The sequence below is a fragment of the Colias eurytheme genome, chromosome 20 (genome assembly GCF_061535395.1).
Source record: "Colias eurytheme isolate Ceu_HAF_F1 chromosome 20, ilColEury1 Martin Lab GWU primary, whole genome shotgun sequence".
NCBI classification, from domain to species: domain Eukaryota; kingdom Metazoa; phylum Arthropoda; class Insecta; order Lepidoptera; family Pieridae; genus Colias; species Colias eurytheme.
The window spans coordinates 9,872,025-9,899,121 of NC_142999.1; the positions used below are offsets into that span (position 1 = coordinate 9,872,025).

The 27,097-nt window shown below is 39.3% G+C and overlaps 2 protein-coding genes across 2 annotated transcripts; both read right to left on the reverse strand.

The window, feature by feature from the left end:
• Positions 1 to 11,000: 11,000 nt before the first annotated feature.
• On the reverse strand, positions 11,001 to 12,402 carry LOC149899892 (small glutamine-rich tetratricopeptide repeat-containing protein beta-like). The gene has a single exon (XM_090113915.1). The coding sequence runs from the start codon at positions 12,277 to 12,279 to the stop codon at positions 11,413 to 11,415; it is 867 nt and encodes a 288-aa protein (XP_089970041.1). The 5' UTR covers positions 12,280 to 12,402; the 3' UTR covers positions 11,001 to 11,412.
• A 1,243-nt stretch (positions 12,403 to 13,645) lies between these two features.
• On the reverse strand, positions 13,646 to 22,265 carry Arp10 (Actin-related protein 10). The gene is made up of 8 exons (XM_090113736.1): positions 22,029 to 22,265; positions 20,270 to 20,422; positions 19,488 to 19,596; positions 18,778 to 18,886; positions 16,776 to 16,919; positions 16,223 to 16,431; positions 14,785 to 14,912; positions 13,646 to 14,614 (listed from the first exon to the last, which is right to left on the reverse strand). The coding sequence occupies exons 1-8, from the start codon at positions 22,103 to 22,105 to the stop codon at positions 14,413 to 14,415; spliced, it is 1,131 nt and encodes a 376-aa protein (XP_089969862.1). The 5' UTR covers positions 22,106 to 22,265; the 3' UTR covers positions 13,646 to 14,412.
• Positions 22,266 to 27,097: the final 4,832 nt, after the last annotated feature.

A 27,097-nucleotide genomic window follows, 5' to 3' on the forward strand; every position in this document is an offset into this window, starting at 1 on the left:
TATTACCCATACTATAAAATATGTTCGTCGAAAAACTTGACATCATGGGTGCCGCCAGAATTTGTGAACTGCATTGCTCAATATGTATTAAAATACAGAATAATTAATTTATAAGTAGATAACAAAGTTGCGTGTATAGGTAGTAGCTTTCCTAATGGACCCATAAAGTAAAGTAATACCACGTAATACTGTTGAAAGGACCCGTGGATCCTGGGATTAGCGCGTTCAAGTAAACAAACATACAATTAACTCTTCAGATTTATAATATTAGTAAAGATATTACCTTCTTGATTTTGTACATAATACAATACAAATGTATGGATTTTTGTAGTTTAGAATAATTAACGCTCTTGACTCTTGTATTATAAATAAAATGTGTATTAAATGTCGAAAATAGAGTGAACGAAACAATTTCGGATTCCTAATGAAACAGGCATTTTTAAACCCCTTTAGTTTTGGAACAGAAAAAAGGGCAAAACATAAAATTTGAGTTTTAGCTTTGTGTAGAAACTATGAATGGGGCCCCTTAAAATTATGGTTTGATATTCGATAGTGAATTTATCTAGCAATTCTATGAAAAAAACAGATTGAAAATATTCCTTCATTTGGCGTCACAGAACCAGAAAGAGTGGCAAATGGTGTAATTTTATAGAAAGAATGATGAATATCCCGAAAACCGAGGGACTTATAAATTTTAATATAAATAACGTGCGTTTTCTGAACCACCACAACATCCTCTTCCTCCAGTTACTAGATTAGCTATTCATTACGCCACAGCCTGTTTACGCATACTGTATAGCATTACAATACAATATATAAATTACTAGCTTTCCACCCGCAGCTTCGCCCGCGGAGTCAAAGAAAAACCCGCATAGTTCCCGTTCCCGTGGGATTTCCGGGATAAAACGTAAAAAGTAGCCTATGTCCTTTCTCGGTAACCAAAATATCTCTATACAAAATTTCATGCAAATTGGTTCAGTAGTTATGGCGTGATTGAGTAACAGACAGACAGACAGAGTTACTTTCGCATTTATAATATTATAATATGGATTATAATAGTGATAAATAACAGTAAAGCGCGTCACACACGGTGAAGATACTATGTATAATATTTTATCTTAAGATACTGTTATATTTTATATTACAGTATCTTAACGCATCCGGTATCAGCGTTCGGACCATCATTTTTCTTTTTGTCATTGCGTACTAAGACTCCTGTAGAACCGCCATCCTGTTACAAATGACCCACAAAATTTCGCGTTATTTGTAACAGGATGGCGGTTCTACAGGGGTCATAGTACCTACGCAATGACAAAAAGAAAAATGATGGTCCGAACGCTGATACCGGATGCGTTAAGATACTGTAATCTTATATATAAAAATGAATCGCAAAATGTGTTGGTAAGCGCATAACTCGAAAACGGCTGAACCGATTTCGATAATTCTTTTTTTATTATATTCCTTGAAGTTGAATCACTAGGGGATCACTGAATTAAAACACTCACTCACTTGTAAAAAACCAAACTATATTTCTCTCTCTCGGGGTCTTCCACGCAGGCCTTCACAGGCCTCGGGGTAACTGTTCGGGGCGACGGCCCCTTTCAGTGGTGGCAACGCCGCCTGCAACTACAGGCGGGGCACTGGGTGGGATCTAATGGTCCGAGGTGTCGTGTCCGGGAAGTGTTCTGCTGCAGTGCGATCGAGCCCGCGTGGTATCGCGGGCGATCTGCTAGCTGCTGCAGGGAGGAATGTTCGTGGGTGAAGCCACCCGCCGCTTAGCGAGGTCGAGCCCGCCGGCAAGGTGCCGGGGGGCGCCCATCAGCCAGCGGCGAGGAAGCGGTCGTGTCCTAGGAGACTAGGTCACGTGGTAGGCCTCTTATGTCCGGCGGTCTCCGATGGTATGGCGCGATGCCCTGCAAATGCTGGGATCGTGCTCCATCGGCGCGCGCGAACATAGAGGAGCTCAGGCGACGAACGAAGTCGTCCAGGCTCTCCATGCGCAGGTCCCTGGAGATGACCTGATTCCGTACGAAGCGTGGTGCTCCGGAGATGGTACGGAGCGCTAGCGACTGCTGCGCTCGCAGCGACTTGCGGTCCGTCTCGTTGGTTAGCGCGAACCACGCAGGGGCCGCATAGGTGAGTCGCGTGCGAACGTAGGCCTTGTAAATGCACAGCTTCGTACGGAGAGGCAGGTGAGACGCCAGCATGGGGCGGAGTATGTTCCGCACGGCGCGCGTCTGGGCAACCACGTTCTTCACATGGGGCCGCATCGAGAGTGTCTTGTCAATGGTCACACCAAGGTACTTGGCCGTCGGTGACCATTCGACGTTCTCGCCCATGAGAGACACCGGGGGCGGCAGAAGGCGCGCCCGCCCGATGGAAATCGCCTGAGTTTTCCCCACGTTGACCTTGAGTCTCCAGTCCTCCAGCCATGAGGGAAGTGCATCCAGTGCTCGCTGCATCTTTACCGATGCATGCTTGGCGTTCAGCGAGGTGGTAATAAACGCAGCGTCGTCGGCATACAACGCTAAGATGGCTCCGCCGGCGACTGGAATGTCGTCCGTGTATCTGCTATAGCAGACGGGCGACAGGCAGCTTCCCTGGGGCACACCGGCTCGGATGGGGCGCTCTGTGGACAGAGCATTTTCAACCGCCACTTGAAAACGTCTGTCTTGCAGGAAGGTGGCCACAGTCTTAACTACTCGACGCGGAGTAGTAGACGTGGACAGCTTATAGATGAGTCCGGTGTGCCACACGCGGTCGAACGCTTTCTCCATATCGAGGAATACTGCAACCGATTGTTCTCGCTTGTTGTAGGCGGCAGCGAGGTGGTGCAGTACTCTCGCCACTTGTAGAGTGGTGGAGTGTTCGGCGCGGAAACCGAACTGTTCGTCGCGTGGCTGAAGGTGGGGCGAAATGTGCAGCAGCAGTAGCTTCTCGAAGACTTTCGAGGTTGACGACAGAAGGGTGATGGGACGGTAGCTCTCGGGTAGCATTATATTCTTGCCTGGCTTGGGAATCAGGATGACTCGGCCGAGCTTCCACGGAGATGGAAAGTGCCCGGTACGGAGGATTCCGTTGAAGAGCCACGTCAGCGTCGCGATTGCTCGCGGAGGAAGGTGACGCAGCGCTTCATTGGTGACCCGATCGGGGCCGGGGGCTTTGCGTAGTTTGGTTCGTCGAATCATCCTTTGAACACGTCCAGGAGAGAACACGACGGGGTCTTCTGTCGGCGGAATCGGCGGTTCGAAGTAATCCTTCACATGTCGCTCGATGGTTTCTACGTGCTGCACATTCGTAGTCGGGTTAGGCATGAACTGCGTCTCCAGGTGGTCTGCAAATATCTCCGCTCGATCCTCGGCGCGGTAACGTGGGGTTCCGTCACCGGCCATGAGGGGTCTGATCGGAGGGGGCTTCCTGGAGAGCTGGCGGCAAAGGCGGTGCATGCCGGACCAGTCATCGCCGGCTCGCTCGATGGCGGTGTGCCAAGATTCGACTGCTACCGTTTCCAGTGCGTCTGAAATCTTGGCTGCCAGAGCGTTCAGCCGCGTCTTCATGATCGGACATCTCAGGTTTTGCCACAATCTACGCAGCTTCCTCTTCTCCTCTAACATCGCTTGTATGTAGGCAGGAAGCTGAGGTTTCTTCCGAGTAGATGCAGCGTCGAGTCTGGACTCTCGAAGCGCATTAGACATGACTGCGCTGAGGTCCGTGGCGAGTCGGTCGACGTCTGCAGGGCTCTCCACTTTGAAGGACGGCGAGTGTTCAGCCATGTATTCAGCGAAGTGTCGCCAGTCCTGGCGATGTTTCGGAGAAGGTAGTGATGTTGTCATCGGGGTCAATGTCAACGTCAAGAGGACGGCTTGGTGGTCGGAGATGAGATGGTCATCCAGAACGTCAAGCGACGGTGCGGCGACGAGGCCTCGAGCAACTGCTATATCGATGACGTCCGGAGTGTGGGCTGTACAGTACGGGTAGTGCGTTGGGACCTCTGGTCCTAGCACCTCGTAGCCGTGGCGGTCTGCATCGTCCAGGAGGCGTCTGCCGTCCGGGGTCACGATGTTAGAGTTCCACGCCGTGTGTTTAGCGTTGAAGTCGCCAGCGAGGATCGTGGGCAGCGGCGAGTCCAGCAGGGTTCGGACATCAGCCACTGCGAGTCGATTCTGCGGCGGCTTATAAAAAGCAAACACGCGGGTGGGCTGGCGGTCAATACAGATTTCCACGCCGAGGGCGTACGACGACTGCAGCTGTGGTACTGGCAGCAGTTGGTGGATGAGATTCCGACGGACCAGGACTGCTAATCCCCTGTAAGCAGTCCCAATCGGCTTGGTAAACGAGACACACCTCAGACCAGTAGACAAGTTGAAGGTTTCCGGATACTATGTCTACCGGGAGGACCACACCTCGACTATATTTCATATTACCAGAAAAATACTTATGAAATATTAAAAGTATTTCTATAGCGCGAGTTAATATGCGAGTGAATACACCTAGCGGCATCTGTTGGCCGAACATTGTAACTTCAAACTATGATTGAGTAAACAACTAAACATTCCGCCCACCGAGGACTTGTCCTCCATAACAACATAAATACATTAATACTTATATGTGAACAAATTATACAAAGAAAAATGAAGTTACGGTCTTAACACTACAATACATCCTCTGTGAACCTATTACTCGATACAATACAAAAGTATAAATAATAAAAGTAAAAAATAAAACCGAAAATAACTTCTCAACATTACCTAATGTAAAACAAAAAAAAACTTATTAGACGTGCTCAGATCTGCCGCCCACCGTGAAATAACTTGGATACAAAAAAAATAATCATTTAGGCAATACACAAACTTTACTTAAAGCGCGTTTAAGTAGACCGTTCTTACATTTCACAGTAACTACACGAGTGATTTTATCTGGGCCCGGGTGTTTGTCGACGATTTTACCTAATGCCCATTTACAAGGCGGCAGCTGTTCATCTCTTAAAACAACAATATCGCCAATATTTGGTTCAGGAGTTTTAGTGGTCCATTTTTGACGATGGGCCATCGTTACTAAATATTCTTTGGACCATCTTGTCCAAAATTCATTAACCATTTTCTGTACTGTTTTCCATCTTTCTAGGTGAGATATGTTTTGGACAAGATGATTTTCATCTGGGATATTAATGAGGGGTTCTCCGACTAGAAAATGGCCTGGTGTCAGGGGTAGGGGATCGTCTGGATTGTCATTAAGTAAAGTAATAGGACGCGAGTTTAAGCAAGCTTCGATTTGGTGAAGTACAGTAGTAAGTTCCTCGTAGGTTAACGTACTATCACCTATGACCTTACGCAAATGTGTTTTAACGCATCGTACCCCTGCCTCCCACAATCCACCAAAATTTGGCGAATATGGAGGGATGTAATGCCACGTCGTAGATTCGTAAGACAACAAATCCACTAATTCATTGGGATTTTCTTTACGTGCCTCCCGTAACATGCTTTGCAAGAGTTTGTCTGCTCCTACAAAATTGGTAGCATTGTCGCTATATAAATCCTGGCAGTGACCTCGCCTTGATGTAAATCTTCGGAATGCAGCTATAAATCCTTTTGCCGTCAAATCAGAAACTGCTTCCAAATGAATAGCTCGGGTCACCATGCACACGAAAATACAAATGTACCCTTTATAGGCTTTGGAACCACGACCTGGAGAGAAACGCATTAATATAGGGCCAGCGTAATCAACTCCGGCAGATCGAAACGGTTTGCTCGGATTTAATCGAACATCTGGGAGTTCACCCATTATTTGCGTTTTCTGAGCTTTAGAATGACGTAAACATGTGATACAACTTCTATAGAATTTTTTGACACGGTCTCGTGCTCGTAGAATCCAATATTTTGCTCTAATAACATTGAGCATGAGTTGAGGGCCTCCATGGAGAGTACGACTGTGAGTATCCGAAATTATTAGTGTAGCCAAATGACTTCTTCCGGGAATAATAATAGGATGTTGTTTAATTCTTCCACCAACTCGCACAATACCTTTTTCGTCCAAAAAAGGCGTGAGTTTGTGAAGAACGCTCTTCTTTGTAACGTAGCCTTTTGATGACAGATGTTTTATATCTTCAGCAAATTCATGGTGTTGAACTTGTTTGATACACATAAATAAAGCCTCGTTCAATTCATTAGATGTTAAGTACTTCGGTAATTTAGATTTTTCTCTATTAAAAATTCTACGACACCATGCCATGACTCTCAACATTTTAAACAACGACGAAAATCTAATCCACTCAAAATCTTCTTCCTTCCGATGTTGAACACAAAATGATTTAGTATTTCTTTCTTCTTCTGTATCTGGTATAATCGGTTGATCGATATCAATTGTAGAATTACACAACCAGTCAGGACCCTTCCACCAAAGTGAGTAATCCTTTAATTCTGTAGATTTAAGACCACGAGAGGCGCAGTCCGCTGGATTCGATTCCGAAGGTACATGTCCCCACTGATAATAATCTAAAATGGTAAGTATTGTCGATACTCTATTGCTCACAAATGTAGCCCAACGAGATGAGTGACCTTTCAACCATGCAAGGACTACAGTTGAATCCGTCCAAGCGTAAGTATTTTCTTTAATTATACCCATGACTTGAGCGACCTCAGATACGAGTTTAGCTGCAAGTGTCGCACCGCAGAGCTCTAATCGTGGAATGGATATTTCTTTGTCGATAGGTGCAACTTTAGTCTTCGCTGTGATTAAGGTAACATGCACAGATTTGTCAAGTTTATTAACAACTCGTAGATAAATTGCTGCTGCGTATGCAGCTTTAGAAGCATCCGAAAATGCGTGTAGCTCCATATAGCAATCTTTGCTTGTATTAAGCCAGCGTGGAATTACGATATTCTTTAGATCATTCAACTCTTTCCTGAAATTAGTCCATTCTATCAATAGGTCTTCTGTCAAATTTGCATCCCAGTCTAATCCTGCTTTCCATACCTTCTGTATAAATATCTTTGCTTTAACTACTACCGGTGCTATCCAACCTATCGGATCATACAATCGAGCTATATCAGATAATATTTGGCGCTTCGTTACAGGATGTTGACCATCTGGTAAATTAATTGTATATTCGAAATTATCAGTCTCTCTATTCCAAGATAATCCGAGAACTTTAAATTGATTATCTGATTTGATGCGTACGGAATCATCACTCATTTTATCTTTACCAATTTTACTTAGAAAGTTGGTGTCATTGCTACTCCACTTTTGCATTTGAAAACCACCAGACTTCATTAGACTATTCATTTCATCGTATATGTGTAAAGCTTCATCTAGATTTTCGCATCCGGTCATTAAGTCGTCGATGTAAAAATCACGCTGAGTAATATACGATGCAGTAGGGAACCTGAGCTGCTCTTGTTTTGCTAATGTCTGTAATGTCTTAACTGCTAAATAAGGAGCACAAGCAGTTCCAAAAGTTAAGGTCAATAATTTATAATGCTTAATTGGTTGATTTGAGTCATTTCTCCACACAATCCTTTGATAGTTGGTGTCTTCGTCTTTCACCAATATTTGTCGATACATCTTAACCAAATCACCTATGATACATACACGATGAGTTCTCCACCTCATAAGCAGATGTCTCAAATCTTGCTGTAGTTTAGGACCTATGTGCAGATCGTCGTTTAAAGATACATCATTGACACCTTTCGATGACGCATTAAATACGACTCTCACCTTAGTAGTGTCCTTTTCCTTCCTTACTACAGCGTGATGAGGTAAATAAACTGCCTTGGGGTTATCGATATCTGTCTCTTTAATTTCTATCATATGATTTAGTTCCAAATATTCACCTAAAACTTTTCGGTAATCTTCGTATAATTCTAAATTTTGTTTAAGTCTTCTTTCTAACGCTTTCAATTTTCTTACTGCTATGTCTTTTGAATTTCCATACATGCATTGAGGATCATCACTAGTGAATGGTAGCTTAACTACAAATCTTCCGTCTGAATTTCTCGTAGTTGTTGCGTCATATAACTCTTCACACTTTATTTCACTTGGCGATAATTTTCTTTCTATACTGTCTGGTTCTGCTTCCATTTCAAAAAACTTCTTTAAAAGCTCGTCGCTTCTTTCTTGAACATGCATAGTTATACTTCTATTTGTTAATCTTTCTGAACTTTGTGGAAGCTTACCCGATAAAATCCATCCTAATGTAGTTTCTTGCGCTACTAGACCCTGTGAATTTTTAAGCACACCATTAAGTAAAATTTCACTGTAAATATCCGCTCCTAAAAGAACGTCTATTTTACCTGGAATATTATAACTTGGGTCAGCCAATGTAAGATTATGTACATCTGGCCAACTGGGCGTATGCAATCTATGAGATGGAATATGAGTAGTCAACGAACTTAAAACGTGAGCATTTACTTGGATTGTGGTAGACGGGTTGTGATACGATTCAATGAATAATGACACCATGTACTTACTCCTAGATAAACCCTCACCAAGACCTGACACCAAACCATTTATGGGAATGCGTGGAAGTCCAAGTAATTGTACAGTTTTCTCAGAAATGAACGATGCTTGTGAGCCTTGATCAAGCAACGCTCTCACTATATGTTTAACACCATTTCTAGAATACGCTTTGATTATGGCTGTGGCGAGAACCACATCATGATGACTATCTCTAGTGGTATGGGCTGACACATGAATGTCAGTTGACAATGGAACGGGGTTCACTTTCGAAAAATGGGCTGAAACCTTAGTCTCAGTTGATGAGTTTGATGGAGATGATTTGTCTTGGTTCTGTGAGTGCTGATTATGCGTAAGAATCTCTTGCGCATTATCCCTTTCGCGATGAAGCAGCGAATGATGTCGCCTTCCACATTTTTTACAACAGGTTGAATGGCGGCATTTCTTAACAGTGTGAGTAGATGAGAGGCAATTGAAACATAATCTTTTGTTTTCTACTGTGCTTTGACGGGCATTCACTGGCTGCTGAAGAAAGCTTTTACAGCTGTATATAAAATGTGACCCTTCACACAATGCACAAATGTTGTCAACAGATTCCTTATGTTGAATGGAACTATGAAAAGATTTATGTTTAACAACGGGAGTAGTCTGCTGAGACTTTGGTGTATGCTTTACAGCTTCAAACTTTTCCAAAGTTCTAAACCTTGTCTCCAAGAAGGATAAAAGTTGTGACCAAGTAGCCAATTCCTCTGGATTCAATTGACTGTCATGATTCTCCCATAATCTGTGAGTTTCCGCATCCAACCGAGTAACAACAAAATAGACGATAAATGTATCCCAATTATCAGTTTTAATTTTCATGTTGTACAGTGACGTTAAACAAGATGATGTAGTATCAATTAAACTCTTCAATCCAGTTGAAATCTCATGCGTTATCTTCTTTTGTGAAAAAAGCCTTTTCATAACAGTATTAACATTATATTTCTTATTGTCATAACGTTTCACCAATTGTTTCCAGGCTTCCAAATAATTTTGATCCGTTGTAGCATAATTATTCAAATAAGTTGCAGCTTCTCCGGTTAAACTGGATTTCAAATAATGAAATTTTTCAACATTGCTCAAAGATGCATTATTCTGAACAATAGAAATGTGCATGTCATGAAACGCTTGCCAATCCTCATACTTTCCACTGAATGTTTGTAGCTGTATGGTGGGAAGTTTCACTTCTTCTTTAGTTACACTAGGAATATTATTATTGCTTTTAGGTACAATTGCACAGGCATCCTTCAAGACACATTTAAACGTTGTGTAGAACTCCTCAAATTCTTCATATAAATCATCCGAGAAATACTTAGTCTTAGGCTTTTCCGCTGCAGATATTGAAGCAATAATCTTCCGATGACCAGCTTTAAATTCTCTCCATAAGTCTTCCAAATTCTCTAAACGAGTCTCAATATATGATGGTTTAATTCTTTCCTTTGGTGACTTCCGGAAGTTCAGTTCCGCCTTCTTCAATTTCTCAAAAAGGTCATATTGAATTGACATATGTGCTTCCATATTTGTCCAAAATGCAATCTTCTATGTGACAAGCAAAGTATAAGAAATCTTCTAAGTTCAAAATATACTCGACGAAAAAATTTTAAGTCCTTGACATAAACTCGATGAAAAATTCTAAGTCCCAAGCACAGACATCGAAATTTTTCTAAGTGTCCATGAAATTATTGCAAAATTTTCTAAGTATCGGATCACTGCAAAATTTACTAAGTCCAGAAAATATTCTAAGTGTTTGAAGAAATGTTCGTAAATTTTCTAAGTCTTTTATCACTGCAAATTATTCTAAGTCCACAATTTACCAGTCCAAAGTCCAATTCCGGGGTTTCGGCACCAATGTTGAATCACTAGGGGATCACTGAATTAAAACACTCACTCACTTGTAAAAAACCAAACTATATTTCATATTACCAGAAAAATACTTATGAAATATTAAAAGTATTTCTATAGCGCGAGTTAATATGCGAGTGAATACACCTAGCGGCATCTGTTGGCCGAACATTGTAACTTCAAACTATGATTGAGTAAACAACTAAACAACTAGGATGGTTTTTATGTAGAGAAAACGTAAATATGTACCACGGGCGAAGCCGGGGCGGACCGCTAGTATAAAATATAACAGTATCTTAAGATAAAATATTATAGTATCTTCACCGTGTGTGACGCGCTTAATACCTAACACTGAAATTGGTAACATACAATAAAAATTTATTGAAACATTTCCTGCGTCAATTAATTTGCGGCCGCTATGAACGTTTCACTCGCTTTCAAATATTCCAAATTCATTAAATAATAAATTCGCATTTGAATCGAGTTACGAGATTTTATATTAAAAATACTTTAAACGCATAGGGAGTGTAAACTGCAATACACAACAGACAACACATAAGTCAATGAGAATTAGTACTTTCGCATTTATTTATATGTATGAAATACGGAAAAATATATAATGTAGAATTAACGATTAACTACAGAGGATAATTTAAATAAAAGACTGCTTATTATTTTTTTGGATATATTTATTCAACACCAATTATCATAGTCTTAATATCTAAGTATAATTTTGATGACCTGAACATTTGTCAGTATAGAATATACACAATATGAATAGTTTCATAATTCTATTCACTAATCTGCACGATATGCAGTGATTTGTTTGCCCTAACTAGTATACAGAGTGTAACAGTCCACAGATTGATAAATGCAAAAGACGGAACATTTGTTTATTCTTGTAATAAATAAATCCAAAAGCTTCGAAATATGTATTAAATAGTGAGCGCTCGAAAGAATAATTTAATATGTTACATTCTCATAAAATAATATATTTTTTGTAGGAAACTAAATAAAAATAGGGCTAATTTGGGTTGCGACGGGGCAAGTCCACACTTAGCCTGATAAAACAATAAATGTTTATTGCGCCGGGGCGGGAGGGTTGCCGCCGGGACCGCCGGGGCCGCCCGGCGGGTGCATCTGCCGCCTCAGCTGCTCCACCAGCTCCGGGTTCGCCGCCTGCATCTGTTGAGCCAGCGCTTGTCCGGCCTCCAGTAAAGCGTTCACTCCTCCGGGAGCGTTCGCTCCTGCGTTGTTATCCATTAGGCCCGAAATGAGATTCTGCATATTGGGATCTGACAAGAGCTCCGTGGCCATATTTAATAGTGACGGGTTTTGAAGTAAGCCGCCCAGATCCATGGCCGGGCGGCCGCTCTGCGCGAGCTTCTCTTCGGTGAGGCGCAGGTTCTCCTTGTAGGACTCGTTGTCGGGCTCGAGCTGCACGGCCCGCGCGAAGGCCGCGCGCGCCTCCACGTGCCGGTCGAGCGCCGTGAGCGCGATGCCGAGCCGCCCGTGCGCCTTGCCGTAGTTGGGCTGCAGCGCGAGCGCCGCCATGCTGTCGGCCACCACCGACTCGTGCTCGCCGAGCTTGAAGTGCGCTGCGGCTCTGTTGCAGAAATAGACAGAGTTACGTGGATCTAACTCGATAGCGCGGCTGTACTTCTCTAAGGCCTCCCGATAACGCTCCGCTTTCATGCACTCGTTGCCTTCGTTTTTCAACTTTTCGGCTTCAGCTTTGATGGCGCTCGCGTTGCCGCTCTGCTGCCTGACCAGCTGCAGGAGATCCACTCCCTTTGAAATATCATCTTGAGTCAACTCGTAGGCAGTTTCGATACACTGCACGGCGACTTCTACGCTTTCCCGGGAGTCGACGTTCAACGCGTCGCTTTCAAGTTGTTGTTTTAAAAAGTTAACTATCCCTGCCACCACTGTCTTTACTTCCGACATGTTTTTTAGCTTTATTTATCTGATTTTAAATTACAAAGGTTATTGATAGATTAAAAACGCTATTATTGTAGCGATACCGACAAGGAAATTGACAATTTTCTCAAATCAAAATGACATAACATACGTCAGAATGACAATCAAATTCATGGATCCTGCGTAGTGCTTCCCTATCAAAAAAATCAATAAGTTGATATGTGAGTTGATAGTAGAGTTCTACGTTTTCTAAGTACACGTCATTACTCATATCCTTCCATTTGGATTATTAATTATTCTCACTATCCCCCCTAAGGTGCCTTATCTGTAGGTAATAAACGGATGAACCGATTTTGATAAAACATGACTAATTATTGTAATTCACATTGCATGCCTTTTCGTTTGATATGCCGCTTGAGTATATTATTTGACCACATTCAATTATCCATTCCCACATTTACCGCTATTGTATAATTCAATAAATAGATAAACCGAATTGGATAAACTGTACTTCACCCGTTATGCACTTTCATTTGATATGTCACTTGGGTGTATTTGACAAAATTCTTTTTTTTATTCCCACTTTTATATCTACATCCAATAAATGGATGAACCAATTTTGATAAAATATGTCTAATTATTTTTGACAGGTCGTGTACTTTCATTTGATATGTCACTTGGGTATAACTGACAACCACAGACATAGATACATGTCTGTGCTGACAACATTCGTTTTTTTCATTCCCACTTTTACCCCTACTAATAAATGGATGAACCGATTTTATAGGAAATAAAGGGTTCTAAAATATTACGATAATGCATTTTGTATTCCATTTCATTCAACATTTTGGTAATAAAAAAAATTGTTATGATCTATGCCATATTACTTGCTCTGTGGCCAACACGATAAGCAAGTTTTGCGCCAAAGAGTATATTGTATTTTGCGTACTCGCATCATTTTACTATCCTACAACTTATTTGTCGGTTTTTTAAGTTACTGACTTAAACGGGATACACCACAGGGATACACCCACGAATACTTTAATAATTGTAAATTTTTTATGATTTTCAGTCATTAGTATAAACTATAATCCAAATAAAAACCAAACCAAAAGTAATTAAAATCTGTACAGCTGTTCTCGAGTTATAAGTGGTTTATCAGACACTTGTTTTTAATTTCGATACAACAAAATTGAATCAACATTCCATAGAAAAATAATTTCTAACAGGGGTTTAGGTAGGTCAAATGAAACACCTTCATTTACATACAAATAATATGATGCATTTATTTCATTAAAAAGTTATTCAAATAGTTCGTTTTCTTTTCTTATTAGAATCAATGTTTTTGTTTTATATAATTATAATATGCATTTAAAATCTATCGCCTTTAAAGTTTATTATAAAACAATAATTGTATGCAGTATGATACAAGTTTCAAGTACAGTGTGTACAACAAAAAACATCGCGTTCTATTGTGACAATATTGAAATCATTGAAATGTTTCATATTGGTTGAGATAGCTGTCATATTGGTTGAGATAGCTGTCATATTGGTTGAGATAGCAATTTAGATGGCGCGCGGTGTGTCCCTCACACGAATAAAACTAAATGAGTAGAATAAATTCGATTGCTCTGGCGGGATCACGGAATTGGTAAAACGTTCGCCCCGGTTTGGTGGCAAGACGCGGATTTTTTATTATTTAAAATTTAAGTTTTAAACAGTTCTATTTTTGGAAACAAATTAAAATTTGTAAGGAATTTGATGGACAATACTGTTTTATTAATAAAAAAGCTTAGATGAATTGTTTTTTCTTAGTTAAACTTAAAACTAAATTAACTTACGATTACAAGGCTATAAGCCTATAAATAATCCATAAATACATTTAACACTAAGCGCAACTGAAATATGTACATTTTCAGTATGATGTGAATGAGTAGTATAAATGTGAATTTGCTAATTCGAGTGTGTTAGTTGGAAGTTGACATGTGTAATAAGAATGTAAGTGTAATTGAAGAAAGATAATGTGGTGTAAAGAATCGTTTACGTATAAGTGAGTGTGTTTGAGTAAGTGTGTGTGTGTGTGTGCGTGTGTGTGTGACTATAAAGTATTGCTTTGTGTATGTGTTTGCGTGCGCGTGGCTGTGTGTGAGTGTGTGTGCCCTACGGCGGCAGGGGCGCGGCGCGCGTGTTGGCGAGCAGGCAGGCCCAGTCGCGCAGGCGCGGCGCGCGCAGGAACGCCTCGCGCTGGTCCGCGCGCGCGCCGCCGTCCGCCGCGCCAACCAGCGCGCCGCCCGACCACGCGCTAATGTTCACCGCGCACGGGCTCGCGTGGAACTTGAACGTGATGCTCTGCAGACGCTCCCTGATATGAACACGTTTAGGTCATGATTGAGAATAACCGGGACAGTTTTCAGGAGGTTGGAAAGTAAAAAAAACAAAGAAAGTAAAATAACACATGGTAAATTCCACGTAAACAATGTAAGCGTCAACTATAGAGACACTGGTGCGATGCAGGATGTTCTCCTGACTCACTTGTAGGGCGGCAGGGTGACGAGATGCCGCAGCTCGTCCCGCAGGCGCGGCACGAGGCCGGGCAGCGCGGCGCCGCCGCCGCACACGAGGATGTTCTCCGCCAGCGCGCGCCGCGTGTCGATCGGACTCTGCACACTCATACGCATTATTGTAATCCCTAAACTAAGTGGTCAGCCTGAAATTGGCGATGATGGTGTAGTATGTAATTAGAATATATGAAATTTCCACCCCACACATACTCGTAACTGATGATTTAAATTACTATCCGGTACTGTTTACTTTTCTCATTTAGATCTTAGCCAATCATATTATCAAGTAAACTTGACCATGAATTATGAAAAGTACAACACTATTACAGACAACAACATCACAACTAATACTAATTCTGGACAGAAAATGTCAAAATAAGTCCACTTTAAAGGATTATATAATCGACTAGTGATTATATAATCGATATGTCCGGTTTGATATTTGATAAATGCTTTATTTACTTAGATGACCTTTTATTATTTAGGTGATATTTGCCATAGAAATGCCATTTTTCCGGCTAGCTAAACTTAAAAAATCATTTATGGGTCGAGGTTTACGCTTTTACAACAGAATTCCCCATTACATTACAGAATTAAGGAATATTTGGAAGACGATAAAGACCCATGGAGGGTTGTCGCGTAAAAACCACAGGACAGTTCTTTGGCATATTATGTAGTTAGGTAGATATAAGTTACATATTATGTAAATTTATTGACATTATTTAAAAGAGCAACTATGGAGTTTCTTGCCGATTCTTCTCCATAGATACTGCTTTCCGAATCGGTGGTAAATGTTAAAAATACTATGTAATGACGATTCGAAAGTGCTACTAAATAGTAGTCTAATTGAATAAATGAATGTTTGAGTTTGAGTTTGACGAAAACCCATGGAGGGTTGTCGCGTAAAAACCACAGGACAGCTTTATTTATTTATTTATTTTTTGTAATGCAGTAACATGTTTTGTAAAATTAAATTGTAATACTGACATGATTTAAAAGAGCAACTATGGAGTTTCATGCCGGTTCCTCTCCATAGATACTTTCCGAATCGGAGGTAAAGGTTATAAATATGTAGTGACGATTCAAATAGTACCAGATCCCACAGCAGGATTAGTGGAAGGGTGACCAATTTCTTAGCAAAACGCTAGCTTATGCCAATTTGTATCGATAGCGGATTCTATTCTTTAGCGTTTATGCCATTTGTCTTGTCTTTCCCCTTTTTTATATAGTGGGGAAATCGTCTCGTCTTTCCCTGCTATTTTACAATATCCAGATTTTTCTGATAAAAATGAGTTTGTTCTTCAAACTGATGCGATGCTACAGATTCTGGTCGTGTGCGAAGTGTCGTGTTTGCAGTGTCTGTCTGAAGTGTCGTGTTTGAAGTGTTGTGTGTGCGTGTGCGGGCTCACCATCTGTATGCACTGCAGCACGGAATCTTGCAGCGAGGCCAGCTCGTTGTCCCGCGCGAACAGCGGCTCGGCGGCCAGCGCCCGCGCGCGCCCCGACACGCGCAGCGCGCCCGCCGCGCGCACGTACTCCGCGCCGCGCACCGACCGCAGTGCGGCTTCGTTGCCCAGCTCCAGGGACAGCTTGCGGGACGGCACGAAGCAAGTGCGCACTGGGGGGGGGTCATCGAGTTTACTTTATCAAAATATTAGAAGCTGCATCCGCGTATCAGTGCGGAACGATTAAATTATTGATCTATTTATGAAAATTTCTACTGGTAGTATTACTTAGACTATGTCCGGTCGATACTATTTGAATTAAAATACCGGTTCAGTTTTTTTATACAAATAAATAAAAAAAGATGAATTTGACATCTATCTACGTGAAATGGTATCAATAATAGAAGTTTATTAAAAATAATTTCAAACACACACACACATGCACGCGTGTGCACGTATGAAGATTATCAAACATATTAAGACACATAAGAACGCCAAGTAATATTTGACATTATACCTTTAATATCCTCGAGCTCCTGGTCGGTGAGGTCGAGCTCCCTGCCGTTGTCCTCGTCGAGCAGTCGCGCCAGCTCGGCGTGCAGTGTGCGCGCGCCCAGCGGCTGCGCCTGCATCGCGTGCACCACCGGCACGCCGTGCACCACTGCACACACAACACGCTACACTTATACACACACACACATAGGTACATGCTTACACGCACACATATAAATAATTACAGACACACACACACACACAAATGTATCGAATAGTAAAACATATTATACTGTACAACTCGGTTACAATATCTGTGGAGCTGGCGTCGATGACGTCACGTCGCGAACGCAACGAAATTGCTAACCGTACTGACGCGCCGCGGCGGCGCGGGGAGGTAAAGAGAAACGGGAAGGGACTCCGCATTCCAGCGAGGTCCATAGATATTGTAACCGAGTTACATACAAAACCAATGTATTTTTTGTCAAAACATATAGAACCAATTTAGACATCAACAGACCATAATTATAGAGAAGTTGACATCAACTTTCTTAGTTTGTTTGCATATGAAAACGTTTACGTAAAAGTTATACTGATTTGAATAATGTTTTCTGATTAGAATTTAAACTACGATTAGAAACTATAATTTGAAATAACACAAAAATGCATGTTTTATTTCCTTGTCTTGGATCTACATCTTGATCTGCATGCTAATTATGTCACATACTCAAAGTATATTATCATAAAGATGTACATAATATGTTGGCAAATCAAATAAATAAATAATAAATATGATTTATTTATTGGAACGAAGTTCCTTATCCCGCGGTACGCTGGCTAGGGAGGCTAGGCGAGAATAACGAAAAATCGTCACGACACTTTTGTTATAGTGCGTAGCAATATACTAAAAGTGTATTAGCATTCCTTCATTCATTTCATTTATCGTTTCACTCCTAAATATTGTTAATTTATTTAATTATAGCTCCTATTATACTTATTTCAAAACGAAATAAGTATTACTGTCTTTTTTGCGTGCAAAAAAATTTATTATTTTTTTATGAGAATCGGATATCTGATTAATTAACCATTTTTCTCTAAATATACACAACGCATTTTAACGGTCCTGTGTCATGCTATTGCGCATAAAAGTTTTCTCTTTATTGTCAAGATTATCAATTTTTAATAATTAGAAACAATTAGTCAACTTGAATGCCCTCGCGCGCGTATGCATTCAAGTTGACTAGTGAATAGTGTTTGTTTACATAGGAGTGGCAACGTCGCGTGAGAGCGGCTCTCTGAATATAGCTCACATACACACATCAACAAAGTCTAGGGATATTTTGTATTTATCAAATATCTAAAAATCTATGAAGAATTTAGTGATATTGTAAATGGGAGAATTATAGTTTATTTTATGGACTTTAATAAAAATAAAAAACATTTAATTTTTTTTTCATTAATAATGTTAATTTTTGTCACCGTGGTGGAAACTCGGATTATAAGGATCTTCATTTCTTGGTAGAAAACTTAACATTTTGAATAAAACTGGGATATCTTTTTTCAAAAATCGAGTCATAAATAATCAGTGTTATCAGCATTTATATAAATCGAAATCGTGTTGTGTTGTTAAATGTTCTTACTTAAAACTGAATACCAATGTCTTATTGCGGTATGAAGTCCTGTGTTCTTTAGTGTTCGTAAATTTGTTGATCCGTAGGTAAATTTGGCCAATTTTATTTGGCAAGACCTTAAAATAAGCTAAAATTCTACCATTTACAATATCACTAAATTCTTTATAGATTTTAAGATATTTGATAAATACAAAATATCCCTAGACTTTGTTGATGTGGTATTTCATAGACCCATAGTAAATCTTTTGTAGGTTCTCCACGGCGTGAATGAGCTTGTGTTTCTGCGGCTGTGGCTGCATGTGTATGTGCGCGCGAGATGTCTACCGCGTGTGTGTATGTGTGGTGTATGTGCGTGTGTGTATGTTTGGCGTGTGTGGATATGTGTGTGTGTCTCACCGGCGACGACCTCCGCGTCGACCGCGCCGAGGCTGACGACGAGCACGATGGGTGCGCCGAGCGTCGCCGCGCTCAGACGCGCGCTGTCCCACCATGTCACACCCGACACCTGTTTCGTAGATTAATTAATAAATTAATAATTTACAATATAAATATATTCACAAGTCAATTATCAAATATAATTCTTTTTATACAAATAACTAAAACTTCTTCAAATATAAAAAATTACAATTGAACCAAAATTAGCCACAGTCCTGCGCGTGAAGCAAAAGAACTACTATGAAAAAATATTCAGAGTGCCGCTCTCAACCGACGTTGCCGGTTATTACCACCGGCCGCATCGCATGACAGCAGCAATTGCGCGCGACGTTGCCACTCCTATATAAACAAACACTGAATACTGTAATATAAACAAACATATGTAAACAATCACTCTGAATAATGAAAATTCCGGGATTTTATAATTATTAATAATTTATATTCATTGAATTTGTTTTGAAATAGCCTGTAATAAATAAACGCTAACGCTATTGTATTTTTATTGTCTTATTTCGAGTGAACACGTATACAATTTTGACACGAGCCGCCTCTGGAGGTAACAAACCAAAAAAAAGAAAACGAAAATTACAGTCAAATTGAGAACCTCCTTTTTTTGAACCAACAAAAAATATTTTTTCTTTATTTTATTCAATAATAATTAAAAAACTGACCTCATAATGCATGAAGAGTACTTTAGCCAGTGTCTCTCTGAACTGCGTAGTGGTGAACAGTGATTCAACCACCACCACTTTGCGCTCCTTAGGATTGACCAGCACATGCCTGCAATATGAACATCATAATATTATGTAATATAACAACATCAGCCCATTAAATTGTATGAAAAAGAAACTACAGTAGACCCGCGGTATTCCGACAATCGCTTTGCAGGGCAGTGCCGAAGTATTGAATCTGTCGGATTATAGAGTGCTGCCTCAAACGATCCCCCTATAGTCCGAACGTTTTACGAAAGAGCACCTTTTAATTCGACAAATTAAGGTCCTAATGATAAGATAAGATGTTATAGGTAGTTCTGCTTCAGATTTAGGTACAAATCATGCTCCATTATGTTTGTCGAATTCAGTTAATTAAATAACAAAATATCTTCGAGTAAGCAAAATAGTGGTGGCACGTTTTTGTACACATTCAATCATTCACAATCGACGCAAAAATTGTTAAAAGATTCAACAATAATTATAGACATGTTGGATTACAATGGGCGGCGGGTAAGGCAGTGTGTTAATATGACTTTCTGAACTAGCTTTTATATCATCACATATTTTATCATCCATTATTTAAATCAACTACAAAGAAAAATTGGCAATCAATGTAATTTTTAAATGACTTGATTTAAAAAAAATATATAGAAAATAACAAGAATCGTTGCGTTAAATAGCAAATACATTATACAAAGTTTGCAACATTTCTTCAATTAACCAACAGATTCACTAAGTACCTAAAATACAAGAGATGCAGCATGTGCACCAGGTTGTCGTACAGCTCCTCGGTGGTGCGGTAGTCGTGCACGCGCTTGTTGCGCCGCTCCGTGGGGCACCAGAACTGCGACGGGATTATGCATCGCGGCGCGGGCTCCCCCGTGAAACCAAACCTGAAATATACATGCAATACTTGTTATTTATTATTGACAATTAATAAACATTGGGTTCATTTTCTAAAATATACTGCTACTTTCTAAAATTTACCAAATTAAAACACATAGGCATACCACTACATTAAATTATGAGCTATTACGCACTGTCGACCAGTCACTGGCGACTCAGTCGCCGGCGACTGTGACTTACTATAGTTTAAATAGGGGCTTGCGCACTTAGTCGTCAGTCGTCCAGGAGTAAGTCCAGTCGCCGGCGACTGGTCGACAGTGCGTAATAGCTCTTATACATACTCAATCTGGAGCACACCATGTTATAGATAATTCTAGCTAATCCATATACTGTCCACATCCACATACTACTAGTACATAATATTATCTAAATAATTGAAATATACTAAGTAATAATGAAGTTTCTAATACTTTATTTACGGTTACGGTTAAAAAGAATTGTTATGCTACGGCCACACTACCGTGATATGCCAATAATTATTGCCACAACTTTAACAACACCTAGGTGTAACCACGACTTATGGCCATAATTCTACAATGCCAATCAATATGACAAATGGCGGCAGGCAATAGCTCCGGCGGCGGTATTCTTTCGCACATCAAAGAAAATTACCGCGGTAATTATTGCGTATGCGGCCACACTACTGTTTGTCCAGTGTGCAATATGAGCTCACCGGCGACACACGTATCGACCGACATGGAGTGGTCAAATGAAAAAGCGCTCGATGGCGCTAATTTTTGGAATTCTTGGAATTCTTCTCTTTGGGATACCCGACAGAAGAACTATAAAAATCGCAGTGTACACAATGATGCGTGGCGTCGGATCAAACAAAATTTATCATTTCCAAGTACAATAGATGATTTGAAAAAGAAAAAATCATTTTGAAAAAGAAAGAATCCTTGATGAATTATAACAGAAACTATTATTCGACCAAGCCAACTAGACGCTCGGGTGGAATGCGGCCTCCCCGCCCGCTTACCGCCTCAGGTACCGCGTTCGCCTTAGTACGGTTCGCAGCATCGACGCATTCGTACGTTTCGCATCGCTAGTTATTTCTGTACTTTTTATTATTAATCGTTAAAGCTTGTTGTTGACTGTTAAGTTTTTCGTTGTTTTTTGTTTAAGTTTTTACTGTGTTGTTATTCATAGACAGCCCTCGAAATGGGGAAAAATAAGACTATTCATAGCGGAGAGCGAACAGTGATATTATTAATTTTTTTTTTTTGCTATCTGTACCCGAGACATGGGCGGGTGACGTCACAGTTGAAAAGGGTCTAGTTGGCTTGGTCACGTAGTATATTATATTTTAATTATTAACTAATATTTTTTTTGCTGCGGTAAATGCCAATAATTACCGACATATCTAGGTAAACTCTAGTGTAACCACATCAGTTCATGCAGTAATTTAGACGGTAATATAATGCCATAATTATTGCGGTAACAGCCCGGTAGACGGTAGTGTGGCCGTAGCATTAAGGAATGAGTACTGTAACGACACAACGTTAAATAACGACACAATATATTTAAAAAATGACAGATGAAATGGTTGTTCCAGTCTTTTAATTTTTATACATTGTATTTTTATGTACTCACTTTGTATAATCCGTGCCAAGATCTAATACTACTGCTTGCTTTTCTTGAATAAGTGCTATTCCTTCATATAAAGCCATTTCCAGGCCTTAATATATACAGCATCTCACGGGTACTATATATTTTAAATTTTACACAGTTTACTTCAATAAAACATATTATTTTAATAGAGGAAATGAAACCAGGGATAAATGACAAAACTTTAACTGATTTTCTGAGTTTTTCTTAAACAGCATGCGTCAGCGTCAGCCGTCACCTGTCTGCTGTCACTTGTCAGTTGTCACCTGTGATTGTCACTTAAATTTGATCTTAATGTTGCCAGAACACTTTTATATAAGGCAATGAAATAACCTACTCTTGAATCACAGAACAGTAAAGTAGATAGAAGTGTGATGTGGGCGTGGCCCACGTGTCACTTGTAAGGTAAGATCACATAACTTGCTCTCAGTTGTGCGCAGAAAAATATTCGAGTCGGTTGTCAGCTGTCAAACCTTTTTTCCATATTTATTCCTCAGAACAAAGAATCCTATGGAACTGCCGTAATTGTTCAATTTGACGCGGAAATAATAATGATATACCCATCTCTTTCTCACAACAGTGGTTTTACCTTAGAAAAAGCATCTACACTCTTTTTATTAGCGCCCTCTTCATTGGCATCGATGTACCTTTGCTGCCACGGACGCCATCTTAGTATACGGTTTTGTTTACATGTGAGAAGATGTCATTGTGAAATTTTTATGATTTTCCAGTGTTTTTCGACCATAATCGAGTGTAATAAGTATAATTGAAAATAATAATAGGTACCATGAAGTGTTCTATAGTAGGTTGTGGCCTATGCCAAAGCAAAAACAGGCCGAATCTAACCTTTCAACGGTAAGTGGCTAACATTTTGTTAAATTGTTGCTTATATTAAAGTGTATTTATTATCAAGTGTATAGAAATCTTTTAATCATTTTACATTTAATCATCTTAGTTATTATGAGCTGTAGAAACAACAAGTGAACTGTAGAACTGTAGAACTGTAGAACAAGTGAACGTCCCTAGCCCGCCATGTTTGTACCCCGATTTGTTTACTTAGGTATGCAGGAAAAGTACATGCATATGGCAGTTCCATATGATCGTTGTTCAGAGATTTATTCATTAGGAGTTAGGACGTGTTGTTCGGTATTAGAGTGCAAAAATGATAGCAGACGAAATAATATCAGCAATGGAGGCATTTCATACCATCGGTAAGTCTTATTTTTATTTATTTTACATATAATATTTTATGCTTAGATTAGTTACAAAATAAAATACAGATGGAGCATGACAACCGCCCGTCGCCCTTGTCAAAGAAAATACGAAATCAAAAGCAAATACGTCGCTGCTCCAGTGCTATAGCGCATATAGCAAAGAATATACTAGCATATAGTGTCATGCAATACGTCAAAAAGGGTTTGCAATTTTAGTAAAAAAATGCTGTCTTGTGTTAATAAAACGCTGTAAAATTTGTTCCCGAAAACAAAAAAAAAGATAAAACATCGTTTCACAGGTTTTCTGTAGATTATTTGGCTGATTCATTTCTTTATACGAATAATAATTTTACAGATACGAAGGAATACAAAACTTCAACGTATGTTGCCAGTATTTTGAAAATGAATTTGCCATTTTTATTGGTAAAACGGTTAAAAGATCTTCAGGGTAATGCTGTTGGATTTTTCGATCGTGAAAGTGATTATTTGTAAAGTGCACTAAAGGTTCATGATCATTATTAGATTATTTTAATAAGCATAATACATTATTTTGTTACTTTTATAAAGCTTAAAAACGCCATGGTCGTTTTCGCTAGCGATTTAATTTATGTGAACTTCATGATGGATATGATGAAAATAAAATATCCCGTATTCTCGACTAAAAACTACCGCTATTTGCATTCATATATTTTGAAAAATAATATAATTATTATAGTTAATATTGAAAAATTTTTATTTATCGGGGTTGGAAAAAAATTTAGTGTAACATTTTTTCGTTTCGTTAGGTGCCATCTTTTTCTTGTCCCTACCACGCGTGATTCGACGTATTTCTGTAAAGTTGCAAATGATTTTTTGAAAAATAAGATCATAAAGAAGTTTCACTTCTTACGTGTGTACAAAAGTACACGCACACATTTTTTTATGTAATTTATTTAATTAAATATTTAATACAATTATTTTGTCCATATATAACTTTAGTAGGCAGGTACTTTATATAATAAAAGATTTTTTACAATATTATTAAAAAAATATATCAACAAACCCGAAATAATATTAAAATAAAAATTAAAACTTGACTGCTAATTTATGTATACAGCCTACGTCACTACCGCCACTAACATAATAATTCAGATGATTGCAATGAAACCTCACAACTCAAAATCGGTCCAACGGTTTATACTGCAGGGCGTGTCAAAGAAATATTATACATACATACATAAACTTGAAAAACATAACCCTCTTTTTTCCGTAGTCGGGGAAAAATTTGGGAAATTTTTCAATATCTGGTAACATTACACGCACACAGAAGCACCGTGTACGTACAGTGCAGCGGCGAAATGATAGCACACATAGCTTTATTGAAAATGACGATAAATCATTCGGTTTAGTTCGGCAACGCTCCATCTGTCTTTTATTTTGTAATCTAAGGGCGTATTCAGAAAGAAAGCTTGAAACTTATAAGCGCTTATAAGCGCTTATCGGCGCTTGTCAGTGCTGGTAACCCGCGCAGGAAAATATATGAACATGACAAGCGCCGATAAGCGCTTATAAGTTTCAAGCTTTCTTTCTGAATACGCCCTAAGATTTTATGTTATAACTTCGCTTGTAATTTGTCAAAATTGTATACAAATATCTAGACAAAATGAACATTAATCTGTAAGAAATTAGTACTATTATAGATTGAACAGCAAATAAGACTTTCTGGAATATTATTGCAATAAACAAACGAATGTCGCTTTAGTGATGCTTGTGGCGCATATCGACAGTATCGATACTTTAGAAAAGACAAAAATTATAAATATTAAATTTTATTTTATTTTTCCTTAGCTTTCATTTGTCCAATTTATTTATAGATTTCCCAAAGAGGCAAATTTAAAAGAGAAATGGATAAATGCAACGTGACGAGTTAACTGGATGCCGAACAGCACTAAGCGGTCTAACAAAGGCCACCGATACAGCAAACCTACGGCAGTCCCAAGATTTAAAATAATGCATATTTTCTTTTTGTATTTTGTAAATATAGATTAATACTATTCTATTCCGTTTTTTATTTAATAATAATAATATAAAAAGACGTACTTATTAGAAATAAACATACTCCAAAATGTGACACATTATACTATACTCATATAATAGAAAGAAAAAAAAAATACACAAAAAATATTTATTTGTGAATTATCGATAACAAGGCTGACATCCCTCAGGGCATAGCATCAGATAAATATCAAGTTAATGTCATTAATGTTGAGTGACACAAATTTCAACCTTATCTCTATGAGTTAGGTTAGTTAGTTAGGTTCAAAGTTATATCTATCGAAAACTAGCGCCCTCTGTTGTGGAGTAGCTGGATGTTTTCGAATTTGGAATTTCTGTGGAATGAGAAACAAAACAGCTAATATACCTAGGGATGTTATACTAAAATAAACCGTAACATGGTGCGTTAGGGTACATATTGAAATGCTGAATTTATAACCTAAGTCAGTTTTTACTCAATTTAAGCTGTCCAATCAAAGGCATAGATTACTTGTAGTGTACTGTATAACTATCGGTTTAAATGTGTGGGTTTGGCGACACTGGTTTTCATAGTAATTATGACATTATAGCACTTCTATTTGTTTTTAATATTCTGTGTCTTGAATTCACTGTTCACAACAAGTTCACAACAGCTATTTACAATTAAAACGATTTACTTAGTAAACGTGAGGAATTTGCTTAACTTAACCTTAACATAAGGGCCTCCGTTAGTTACTGATTTTATCTATTCGTACCAATACAGGGTGTTAAAATGTTTAATACTCCTTTGTGTTAACACGCTGCTATTCACACACGAAAATGAATGAATTAATTTCAAATTGTGCTTGGAGCCCAATAATAATTGGAGCCACTTTATTGATTGACCATCGAAAATTTCAACACTGTAGCGCATAAGTAATAGATTAATTATTGAGAGGTTTTTATTTGAATGTTTTCTACAGATTATAATATTTTATTAAGTACCCTCAAATCACTATTTTATACCTGAGAGTGTAAAATTGTGATATTATCGCTATTATTACTACGTATAGAGAAGACACCACGAACAAAGTCTGTGCGACAAGCGCGGAGGCGCGGGACGGCTGTGAGTATATTATGATATAAAAATAAATAAAAAAATAAAAATATCTTTATTTCAATTAAAACCAAAAAAAAAATGATACGTAATTGATATTTCATCTTTCATGATTATTTTAATTTTTAACCTATTTTCAAAATATAATATACACAGTACATTCCCACGTCTTTCCATAAACATTACTTACGGTGGCCTGGAAGAGATCGCTACCTAGAGATAAGGCCAAAGTTTGTACATATTTTCCTCTTATCTGTTTTTTATGTGTCTCTATTTCTTTTGTGTGTGCACTGTGCAATAAACAATTAAATAAAATACATTACATATTAAAATTATTACTTTCCACTGCGTACGAGGACCGTCGGTCGAGCGCGTGCGCGTGCGTAGCGTCCGCGTCGGTCGACTGACGCGTACGTGCGTGCTGTACCGACCGGTGCACTGCGTACCAGTAAACTGACCATACTGAACAGGTCTGGTCAGTTTACTGGTACGCAGAGCACTGAATGATACAAACTGACGGTCGGTCAATGCGTATCGTCAGGGCCGATGGTACGCACTGACGGTCGGTGAAGCTCTGTAACCTTAGAGCCAGCGCGCACGAGCAACTTTGTCTCCGCAACTATTTTGTCTCTCCCATCAATTTGTATGGGGAGTTGCGTCGCTACGTGCGCGCACTTTCATACTAGCCCATGGGTGGAGAGACAAAATAGTTGCGGAGACAAAATAGTTGC

Coding starts and splice junctions, on each gene's coding strand:
- LOC149899892 (XM_090113915.1), bottom strand. CDS start 12,279: ATGTCGGAAGTAAAGACAGTGGTGGCAGGGATAGTTAACTTTTTAAAA.
- Arp10 (XM_090113736.1), bottom strand. CDS start 22,105: ATGGCTTTATATGAAGGAATAGCACTTATTCAAGAAAAGCAAGCAGTA. Junction 16,920..18,777: donor CGACGCGGAGGTCGTCGCCG/GTGAGACACACA, acceptor TTGTGTGTGCAG/TGGTGCACGGCGTGCCGGTG. Junction 16,432..16,775: donor GGAGCTCGAGGATATTAAAG/GTATAATGTCAA, acceptor ACCCCCCCCCAG/TGCGCACTTGCTTCGTGCCG.